The 12,349-nt window shown below is 39.2% G+C and overlaps 1 protein-coding gene across 50 annotated transcripts in view; it reads right to left on the bottom strand.

The window, feature by feature from the left end:
* Window positions 1–12,349, bottom strand: part of SOX5 (SRY-box transcription factor 5) — a 724,053-nt gene that overhangs the window by 53,523 nt on the left and 658,181 nt on the right. For all 50 annotated transcript variants that reach the window (XM_068949602.1, XM_068949596.1, XM_068949513.1 and 47 more), the window contains one exon: window positions 4,473–4,619. In XM_068949602.1, the coding sequence (XP_068805703.1) occupies window positions 4,473–4,619 (147 nt within the window). The remainder of the gene's footprint in view (window positions 1–4,472; window positions 4,620–12,349) is intronic.

Genomic DNA, 12,349 nt, shown 5'->3' with positions numbered 1-12,349 from the left:
CACACTGAATTGCTCTCTTTTTCAGCAGATGCTACAGACAATGCACTGTGCTCCATCAAATCCTGGGAATCATGTAGCTATATTTACAAGCTACGTTGAAAATCTACTCCAGAACTACTGTACTTGAAAGATTACATAGAAAAGGCTAGGATCTTGTAACACACACGCACTAGGTGTTGTGTGGTAAATATATGCGTGACAAAAAATGAGGAACAAAGGAAGGAAGAGGACCTGTTTACAGCTGAGGGTGATATTGCTGTCCTTATTCAAGAGTATGATGCACCTCTTCCGAGGTCAATGAAGTCTGCACCTATTAGTAAGAATCCTAGCACCATGATAGGGGTCTCTGTCCAGACATATATATTCTTTCATTATGTTAACTCTTTTTTCCCTTGTGCGGTGCTGTGCAAGCAAGAGGCTTGGAGTGAATCACAAGACAGGCTGGTGGGTGACTCTGCCTAGTCCTTATCTTCGTCTGTGCCTAGTCCTCTCCTACTTACTTGGGAGCGTGTAACCACCTTGAACACCCAGCTGAGCAGCATGCAAGTATTTACAGCATCAAGGGCAAAATGTGCTTAAGACAGACTTTGGAAATCCAGCACAATTTGGCAAACTTAAGATAGTTGCCTTTCAAATGGGTTGTGGAGGAGGCCTTGGTAAATTTGAATGGTATGATTAGCATACCGGCTGTTTTTAAAACTGCTCAAGAAGAAGCTGTGTTAAAATCCATTTCCGCAAGACACACACATTTTCTTTTGGACAGGCTCCACTAGCTCTGTTTCTTAAATCAGTTTTTCTGGCACAGAGATTTCTTCTTGGAAGAATGTACAGCACCAGCTCAGTTTCCTAACCAAAACTCGACAGAACGTGCAGCACAGCATAATGGCATCTCTACTTCATGGTTTCCTAAAAGTTACAGGACAGAAACCTGGGAAGTGCATTTGTCTATTCCAGGTCACGTCTGTTGAAAGGCAAGTGAGACAACAGAAAATGCCAGGTTAGTCTGCCCAGTGCAACGTTCAAACACTGGTGAGGGCCACTGATAAAAGGTTTGCCAACGTGGGGGTTGCCAAGGTCTTAGAGGAGTTTCAGGGATGTGTTCAAGTCTTACTAGATTTAAAGGATGATCCTTGGCAAACTCCCCCTCATGCTTCTCAGCATTTCTAGAGCCAGCAGTTGTTCCATCTGCTGCTGAGGCCGACTTTGAAGAATCCTTGCAAAAGCAGCACAGTAACTTTAACGTTCTACGAGAGGGAAAAAACACAGCTTTTCAGAAGTGACCTAGATGTTGGCCAGTAGCTTGACACACTCTCAGGTAAGGCTGTCTCCTTGTCTCCAAACACTTGAGTGTATTTTCAAAGCTGCGCCAGTGTAAACTGTGGGCTGAAAACAGGGATTCAGCAAATAGCATCTATTGAAAGCTTGTCGAAGACATTAACTGTGGAGGTATGGTGACTCACTGAGAAAGACCACCATGAATTAACCTCATGGATCAAGCTGCTGCTAGGGCAAAAACAAAAAAAGGCTGTGAAACTCAGACAGATACTCCCTAGCAACAGCTTTAAAACAAACAAACAAACAAACAAAAAAAAAACCACAGCAAACAATAAACTTTGGGAAATGTTGAACACAAACAGGTTTTGAAAAGGCAAAGGAAGGTCCACACAGACACAAACTAAGGTGTATGGTTTCAACATACAAGCTTCAGTTTCTGCAACTGTCAGGGATTTACCAGGGTGTTTTCTAAGCCAGGCCATTTCATTATTGTGTAAGCTTTATTCTAATTACTGTAGGCACTATAAAGGTTTCTTTATCATTTACTATTATAAATAATTGTGCTTCTAGGCTGGAGTTCAAAGCTCAGTGTAGCATTCGCACAACACCACAGGCAGGTCAGGTGACCTTTCTCCAATTCTCCTCTCTCTGGTGCTGAGGACAGACAAAGTGATATGTCTGTCATACGCCATTACCATTAGAACAGAATCTTGTTCTTTTATTACAACTGAACTCCGCCGGATTTCTCAGCAGGAATGCTAAGTGAAATCAATGTCTTGGATTTCCAGGCTGAGCTTGGAGGTCACAGCCACTCTATCATTTCTCAGCATTATCCTTTCTCTTTCTCCCGCTCTCTCTCTGAGCCTCCAACTGGCACACAGCAGATTGAAAACAGCATGCATCACAGGGCTCATGCTGCACAATTTTACAGCCTTTTGGAGCCCCCTTCCTTTCCTTGTGGCCCACTCTTTTTTTGTGATTTGTAAATAAGTTTTGTTTGTGTCCTTCCACAGAGCTGCAAGCCAAAGGCACTGAAACACCTATGAATACGAAAAAGCAATAAAACACAAGGGAGAACAGAGCTGATTTTGACAGCTGCCAGTAAGACAGCTATGCTTGATGTTACCAGTAGATATGGCAGGCCTACAATTGCCACAAAATAAATACTGTGTCCCCTTAGATCTCATCAGACAGGCTGTTTGTGCTGGCGAGATCCAAAAACAACAGTGGGATTTTAAGCGTAGTGGATCTAGCAAGCCACTAGCCACACACAAAAACCCCTTGTAAAATGCACAAAAATCTCTCGCTAACCATAGACATGAAATTTGGGGGGAAAAAAGGGTCATCAAGCACTGCATGACTTTGTGATTCCTACCCCTACAGTATATAAAAGAGGAGGTAAAGCCAAGGACAAACTTCGGGAAGTCAGAAAGTCTGTACTGAGGAGAGAAGAAAGACAACATAGACCTTAAGCTTGATTCATTAATACAACAGCCACCAGTTCCATCTCTTTTATTCTTTGAACGTATATCTCTCTGAGTTGACAATGGTATTATTTATTTGTCTGGTTATTTTTAATCTTTGCCACTTTACTGTTAGGGTGAAAACGAAGACACTACTGTCAATTCAAGGAATCCTTTCTGACATGATAAAGGACATGGAGAGCATGCTAGAGGACACTAACAAAAAGAAAGGACGCGCTTTTATCCAGCTCTTGCTGTCACTTAAATGGGACTGCTTTTCCCTGAATTCCTCAGCTAAATTTTTCCTAGCTGTTTTGCAACAACTAGTATGTGCCATTCAGTTGTGACTGGTTACCTAAGCTCAGCTGTGGAATATACTGAGGACATCTTATTCCACTGATTTAATGAGATGGTCTTTAACAAAGTATAGAAGCAGTTCAAAAATTAGACATACTAGAGGAACAAGTAATAGCAGGTGACATTTTCAAAAGCAAATGACTTAGGAAAATGCATCCCATTAAGCAGCGTGCTTCAAAATAATTTAGTGACTTTTGAAAATCTCCTTTAAAGAATTTTTATTATCTGTATAGTCCTGATTCTGCAAGTCGTCAGGCCTATTTACATATTCAGTTAGTCCTATTTGTTGCCACTGGAGGAGTTCTACTGAACCGAGAAAGCAAATTCAGTACATTCCTTTTGGAACCAACCTTTAATGACTAGTTCCGATTTTTCACTAGCCATTTTATGGGCAAGTACAACAAAAAAATAGGTAGAAGTTGCTGAATCAAACCTACAACATTAGTTTTCTCTTTGGATGAGCATTAACAAAAGATGAAAAGAAAAAAATTATTCTTGAGATTATACCACGTGCATTTGTTGAGTTGATTTAGCAGAAGAAGAAGAAAACGTTTGTCTCTAATTAACATGGAACATTGATTTCAACCAGTTTACCCAGTCCAGATACCAACATGTTAGAATACTGCTGCATAGGAGCTTCAACGTGCAGAGAAAACAATTATATATCTCGTTTTGATAGAGCAACTGAAATCCAAACAACTTGCTGAGAAATCACAGAACCTGAATTTACCTCTCCTGGATTAGCAAAGACAGGCTGGACATATTTTGTGTCTTCCTTCTCACTATAACTAACTTGCCATACACTGGCAGTGATCTACAGGTGTGACTACAAACTGCTGAGTTGACGTCTTAAATGAGTACAGATCTAATTGCCCGGCTACCACCAAAGAGTCAGAGGTCATCACTTTATAAACAGGTTCACGCCTGTTCTATGACACAAGACACGTTGATTTAGATACTCATTATTCCATAGACTACTGCTGAGCCCCAGGACAAAATCTGGCTGCGGCCAAGATGCCCCAGTTGATGCGTTGCTAATCTAGCTCTAGTTTAGAGGTCCGAATGGAAATGACAGTTGCGTGCTAGCATAGGAGGCCTGTGACCTCAGCCAGCTACCCAGCTAACAGTCCGATAGCTATGACACTGCAAGTGAATCCATGGGATCTTAGTTGAGGTGGTACCTGTTACTGACTTTACCGTTACTGTGCTATGGTTCTCCTACTGTAAAAATGGCACTAAAGAAATGTTTCTGTTTCATAGAGTCATCATGAGAACAAAGCTGCCTGCAACTAAGATGCACATAAATACCAATCGGATAAAGGCTGTGCAAATATAAACATTGTTAGAAACACTGTGCTGCAGGGCCTGGTACAGTACCTTGCTTTTGGGTGGAGGGCTGTTTGTGCTCTTGTCTGTGTGGATGCTGGTAGGGGATACAGCAGCACCAAGGTTACCTTGGGGTATGCCAGGTATCTTGCCTCCCGGAGACACTTGCATTGCAGCAAGTTGGGCAGCATACAATTGCTGTAAAAGGAAAAAAAAAAAAAAAAAAAAAAAGGAAGAAAAGGACCATGAAGAAAACAGACAGGAGAGAGGTAGAGAGAGAGAGAGAGAGAGAGAGAGAGAGAGAGAGAGAGAGAGAGAAAGCGTGCGTGAATGAGACATCATCAATAAATAAGCAATCTTCCAAAACCTTCCCCTACTGCACATGCTGTATTTTCTTTCTGATGGGTATTTTTTATTTAGCACACTGGCATATTTCAAGTCAAACACTGTTGTCTCAACTTTTATGATTCATTCCCCAGGGGACGAATGACAGACGTCACCATGAGAAATGTCCCAGCTTCCGTGTGTGTCCAGGGATTCAAAACAAGTAACAAAAGCTAATCTTCATGGTTTGCCTGAGCCACGGGGCAATCTTCGTCTTCCTGCGAGGTCTTAGCCGTAACAGCATCCCCAACAATGTTATACAGCAACCACTGTGAAATTCACATGATGTTTGGGCTGACAGACTCTGTGCTACCATTTTACATTTCTTTATCTCACTTGCTGTTTGTCTTGTCTGCACAGGTCGTAAGGTGTTTGGGGTAGGAAATTCAAAGCTTTGTTTTTCCTTAGCAATTATTGTAAGAGGATCCATTCTCAGTTGGTATCTCCCGAGATACCACTACAGTCAATATATACCTATACATATGTTTATATAAGTATATAAATATTGATGGCAGTGTAACTGCCCATTAGCAATTAGAAGCTCCAACAAAGGCTAAAATCTCTTTGTGATAGATGTAAAACAGGTATAGAGTGAGAATGGGTTCCCACCTCAAAACTAAAGCAGTAAGCCACTTTAAACACATATTTGATTATTAGCATGTGAATACTTGCAATCACAGTCACCTGTTTAAAGTTAAGCACTAGAGTAAGAGTTTAATGGACAGATGTCAAAACCTGAGAGAAAAAAGGTAAACTGGCTGTGCCTAGAAGTTTCACTGACATCCAAAAAAAAAAAAAGAAAAAGAAAAATGTGGAGAAAAACACAGTGGGCAGGAGAGGCAACAATTGTTGCTGTTTATGAATAGAGAGGAATTCAAGTGAAGTCAAATAGAAGTCAGATGCCTGAGAGAGCAGGTCATGTAATAAAAAAGGCTTTCACTCCTCAGTCACAGTATCAGTTTCAAAAACTCATGCTACATATTATTTGTGCTGTGCAGTACATGTGTAAATGTAACACTGAACAAGGGTACATTCTGCCCACAGGTGCTAACAATGCTTCTGGGATGCAACATGACAAGCGGTAACACGCAAGAACATGGAATTCGATGGAAAAAACAGGGAGCATCAATATGACTCGTTTAAGACAGCCTTGTTAGTGTTATTTAGTTGTTCTGCTGGTACTTTTTAATTAATTGTATATGCTGATAAAAGAACAAAGGTCAGATTGGAGGGCACAATGGAGTGCTAACTCAACCCAGTAAGTCTGAAAGAGGAAGATAAAGATTCAGTGTGATCAGACTTACAGAGAATATCCCACATACAGCTGTGTGAAAGGTACAGAAACACTCCTAACGTGCGTTCAGAGTACCTAAGCCCTGTGACAAACGCTCACCATGATCAAATGTTCAAGATTCACTGCTCTGAGTCTAGGACAACGCACTTGGAGTGAAGAAATGAGCGTACATCATTCCAACCCTGGTGATCACCCAGTGGATCCCTGGACAAACTCCTCCCTTCACTGGTACACAATTCTAGTTCTTTTGCATAATTAAAAGCATCCCATTCCTGCTCCTCTAAGTGCAATCAGTTAGGCAGCAAGTCCTTATTTATTTATTTTTCACTCTTTTTATTCTTTTCAGACTTTCTGTTCTTTTCAGTTTTGAATCCTTTTAATTTCTCTTCTTCTACTTTGATTACTGCTTGCTCCTTGTCTTTCTACACTTCTTAATCACCACTTATCCATTCCTTTCTGCTTATTTTCACCCTCCTTTCTCATCGACCATTCATGCATCCTTTCTCTTCCTGCCTCTTCCCCTAATTTACTTACTCATTTATTCTATGTGTTATCCCCATCCAGTCAGAGCCAAATAGATGCAAATCAGACAGATAAAAATAATCAAAAACAATCCAGCCACAAATCAGGAACAGATTCAAATATATATATTTATAAGCTGATGTTCATATGCATTCATTCTTTGTAAAGAAGACTGAATCCAGCAGTAAGACAGGGAGAAAGGAACGAGAGTCTGTATGAACCAATAACAAAATACTGTAGCATGCAGTTCAAGGAAAACAAGCCTATTTTATGTATGAATTAATGTACCAGAAGTGCAACAGTTGCTTAAGAAACAGTATACATAGCTAGGGAGCAGCTCAACATAATCAGACTCTGGTCACGATAGGCTGAATTCTAGCTTTTCCCTTTCTTTGCTCGTCATTCAAAAACATGACAAAATGAATTGATAAAACTATGGGAGAAAGACAAAAGAAAGTAGGACGGTTGTTGAGCAGGAAAGATTTAGGCTTGTTGAGAACCTGAAGCTGGGGGACAGCAGTGCCTAAGGTGACAAATTAAGTTTGAAAACACAGATTAGATATCAGAGAAGATGTCCAGTCTACAAGTAGAAGTAAAAATAATGAAGCTGGTGCGAACACTTGGTAGTCTTGAACCAAATGAAGATCATTGACAGGAGAGAATTCTACATGCCACTAGTCAATCAGGGACTAGATGAGGCCTGTTGAGGACAGAGCCTCCTGGACACATCTAATTTCTGTAAACCTCTGAGGAAGAATTTTCAAATAGAATCCTGACCCTGAATGGAAAGCAAAACCTCTGCCTTAAATATAGCTTTCAGCCTCCTGTTGAGGTCCAAATAGTGCATCACAAGCACTAAACTATATGAAATATAGTTAGATATCATAGTGTCCAGGAATCTATACCATCTTACACCTGTTCGGTGATCACCGAGACATATGTTGGAAGCCATGATTCCTCTTTACAATACTATCATTGACCACCATTTTGATGATTTATGCAAACCAGATGATGACTCCAAGTACGGAGATAAAGACGATTCTCCAAGCATGGAGAATGAATTTCCCTATGCGATGGCCCAGGAGAAAGCTGTATTTTAAGGAGAATAAGCGGAATTTCAAATGTTGCCTTATACTGATTCTCCACTCAGGGACAAATACACTGCAAGAGAGATGACATCTTACAAGAGAATGAAGCACACAGTACAGTGTGGAGTAATTAGGAAAGATGGGTGGAAGAAAGCCTGTAAAGCCTTCACTCATGCTTTATGCAAACTTACGTCTTCCTGCTATCAGGTTTGACATCTCACCTCTATTTAACTCATTTTAAGGATTAAAAATAAAGATTAAAAAAGTCTTATAGAGATAACCCTTATAGGAATCCCCTCTCAGGAGATCTCTTCCTACAACACAAACCAACTGTTTTACTGAAAAGCAACATCAGGTCCAGGCCTAAATACATCTAATTTAAGAAATTACAAGGGTCTGGAGTCTAATTGACCATTACGATTACTCTTATACTCCCATCCATTTCAAAGAAAAGGACAGAACCATACAATATGCAACACTTTTCTTAGACTGTCAATATTTTTGAATTTTCACATTATTGAACTTTTCTGTTCACATTTAGTCTTTTTAGGACATGACAGCCTTGAGTTTATACCCAACAAAAGGGCAATAGCGTGATCATGTGCTGTGAATCAAGATGGCTAAACGACAACAATTTAGGCATCCATTCCATAAACTAAACTCAAACAAAAGAACATTTCCATTCCTACACTCCAATAGTTTCCAATTTTGAAATAGTGTATGGGTCAAAAAGGTGTCATTTGTCTCTGTGTTGAAATATCTATGTTGCTATTAACAGCAATGAAAGAAAGGCCTCAATAGGGAAATGAAAATGAAAACTTATTCCATATCACTGCTGCAATACGCTGTTCTTCAGCCTTGTAATATGTACACTAAACAGAGAAACCGCAAACCACTTATGCAACTTTCAGCTAACCTAAAAACCCAAACTCCAATTCTAGCACTCAGGGAGGTCATTTTGCTGTATTACAACTCACACAGGAATTTCAATGCATAGGCTCTTGACTGATTTATTACGATCAAGGTATTTAGTTGAAATCAGTGAAGCACTGCTGTTTTAAACAAGTTTATTTTTGTTTTATATGACAAATAAAATAAGGAGAATACTCTGCATTTAAGACGACAGGCAATACTTCTCCTTCAAAAGGCAGAACTGGGCTTCTGAAAAAGCAATTAAAATGTAACATCTATTGTTTGTTTATAACTAAATAACTGTTTCAGCTGCCCTGCTCATGTGCAACACTGCATGCCTTGTTAATGTTTTCTCATTAACCTCATATGAAAACCTGTGTGGAAGCAAAATCATCACAACAAAAGCACAACCTGATACACTTTAAAATGAGCAGGAGGTATAGCTATTTTTATAATGTTGCCCCTCTGTTCTTAAGCCATTAAACAAAAATTCCCACTTCTCCCTAGGTCATCACCTGAACCATTCATAATTCTTCCAATATATTAAAGAGAAATATTCAGCTGAACTCTCCAAATGGACTAGCTCTAACAGCTCTTGGCTTGACGACTGTGTAGTACATCAATACCCAAGCCTTCAGGTAAGACCAGCTTTAAAAACTTTCCTTTGGGCATTGTTGTTACATGTTAACAATGCTCATTAACGCTTTGAGGGTACACTAAAAATGAATTCTTGTTCTATTAATATGGAAAATGAGAATGAGATTTAACAGCAATTTTAAAAAGAGTTGAACAAAGTGTTTGCAACTAGGTAGGTACAGATAGTTGATTCAAACACATACAGGCATTTGGTTTACAGTATCATCTTTTATTAAAATATTTTTATTAGTGAACAGTCGAGATTAAGACCAGTTCTTTAAAAAAACACACACACACACACACACAGAGAAAAACAGGTGGTACTAGAAACAAAAGCAGTTACTGCAATAAATTTGTTTCTGATATAAACCAGTTCTTCAGTGGAGTTACCGCAGTGATGAATTCACAAACCACTGTGCTTAAATGTTTGCAACTGCTGACTGATTCAACACTTTTCTGTTTCATTCTAAGACCCATCATTAAAAATATACACATGAATGGCCCTGTTTTGACTTCACAGATTTGATAGCTTTGATTTTTGCATAATCTGGGTGAAAAAATGGTATAAATTGAAATTCTCTCATTCCAAATACATTAATTTAATTTTCTTTACCTCAAATTTTATGTTCATATACGAAGTGCAAAGAAAAGTGTATGATTATGACAGAAAGAATTAAGTTTTGGATCTGTTCAGTATTTTTTGCCTAAAATAAACTAGAAAGAAAAAAGAATTCACTCAGAACAAACAATTGGCATACATCCTACCATAAAATAGGTTTTTGAAGTAGCAGGAAGGTAGAAAAGATGATAACTATAGAAAGTGGAATTAAAGCTGCCCTCATCAGTGATTGGTAGAAATTCTTTCTAGATCGCATATGAAAAGAGTTCTTCACGTAGTTCTTTATAATATATATCAAAAGGTACAAATAACAGATTTTCACCTTTTCTGTGTTTGAGTTTCCTTTAACGACTGTTAGCCAAACACTTCAAAGGGCCACACTAATTACTCAGAACTTTGTCAGAGGCTTTAAAAAGCAATTTGTTTGCACCAACTGGGGGATTCTCAGAAAACAACGATACATGAACACAAATTCATTAAGATCCTTCAAAATCTGGCCCAAAGAATCCATTGCAGGGTGAATCTTACTCAGCTTCCATGTTTGAGCTTGCTAGTTTTCATTTTGGGCCACTTTCAGATAATGACAACATAGTCCAAGACCCTGAGATGCACTTACACCTTAGAATTTGGAACAGAGTTGGATAATTACTGTTATTCTGCCCTCTGCACGTCTTTGTCACACCCTCTTCCTAAAAGCACTTGTCCTGGCTCCTAGTGCTGAGACATGTATAGGTCTGACAGAGTCTGCCCACTCTTCTGGCATGGCAGCATGCTTGTACAAGTGTTTCCCTTTTTACTGAGTGAAAAATAGCAGGTTAGATGGATTTGCCTAAAAATTGTGGACCATACAGGGACCACGGAAGAGACACTACATATTTAAAAGCTACAGTGTTCTTTCCCATCGCCACAGTAACCAACTAACTTCCTGTTAAAACTCCCATCCTAAGTTTGCTCTACATTTCTTTAGTCTAGGGAAGATAGACAGGCAAGTAAATCACAAATCAAGGAATAACAACAAATATTTGGAGGTTAAGGCTAGGCAAACTGAAACTAGATGAGAAATATTCACTTTTTAACCAGAAAGCGTGGGTAGCACTTGGAAGAGCTAGAGAAATGGTGGAGTCTCTCTCTTGATGTTTCAATCAAGATAAGATGTGTTTCTGGAAGATGAACTTTAAACAAAGAATTCATTATTCCCAGTACTAGGGTAAGCGATGAAATTCTACGTCTTGTTTTGTCAGACTAGACAATCTAATAGTCTCTCTAGCCTTAATAAAAAAAATCTGAGCCTCAGAAAGAAACCTTAAGAAAAACAAGTTCTCATCAGAAAAACTGTAAAGCATTCAACAAACAGAACAAGACTTCATTTATACACTTCTTGCATGCAAGTTACAAGCACAGCCTTGTAACCAGCGTCTCTCTCGTATTAGAGAAACATTGCTTTTAGAATCAGTGACCACATGTCTCCAGAAAAATATGAATTTGGTAGCTGATCGCTATGCTTCCAGGACCACAACCCTTATTCCTGAGAATGACTGACTGTAGTCAACAGGACTGCTTTGCCTATGCCAGGCTGAACACACTTGCCCTCGTCTGATTTGGAACTTGCATGGTATGACAGCCTGGACAGCCTTGGCATCCAGACACAAGGCTAGGAGTCCAGGCCACTGAAAAGCCAAACGAGCTGGAAGCCTGTATTTGGAGTAACAAAGACTTCCATCTCCACGGCAGTACATTAAAAATAATGCTGAACAGTGGATAAAGAAAAAAGCTAGGGACGATCTACAGCAGCTCTGACTTTTGCTAAAAACTAATGGAATTTCAAAGCCTAGGACAATCAATTTAGCTAAATTAAAGCTACATTAAACCCAGTTTTCCTTAAAAAGCAGTCTTCAATTCTGTAAATGGATAAGTAGTATTCAAACATTAGCAAGGTGAGAATCGGCACCCATGACTTCAGCGGGCCAGTTTCGGTCACATAGGAAGACTGCAGGAAACTCTTGATTAGAGCCTAGACCTTGTGGCTCCTTTGTCCCATGTCCTGAAAACAAGACAATCCTTCTACAGGATGTAACTGTAGGAACTTATCAATAAACACTTCCTATCAAAGGCTAATAAGATCTGTTAGTTTCTAGGATAAAACATCATTGTAAACTGTGTGTTTAATATTGCCTGCTCTTTACGCATTAAGAGCTTTTAACTGGAAAACTGCCCAAGTGGCCTACATATTCATACATACCATATTCACACCATATGACAGTAATTGAAATAGAGTGACTATATGCCATGCATATTGGAGAGGAAACTTGATAATGTCTTCTGGAAAAAGCTTGTTGGATGAAATATTGCAGATGAATAGTGTCCCTTTCAAGGAAATTAACAAATATTGTACATATATAAAGAAATCTGCCAAGAAGTTATCCCTAGTCTTAGTTTGTTGTGCAGCACCAGAATGTAACGTATTCTTGCTGCC

Source organism: Struthio camelus, chromosome 1 (assembly GCF_040807025.1).
Source record: "Struthio camelus isolate bStrCam1 chromosome 1, bStrCam1.hap1, whole genome shotgun sequence".
In the NCBI taxonomy this organism is placed as follows: Eukaryota; Metazoa; Chordata; class Aves; order Struthioniformes; family Struthionidae; genus Struthio; species Struthio camelus.
This window is presented reverse-complemented; position numbering and strand designations above follow the sequence as displayed.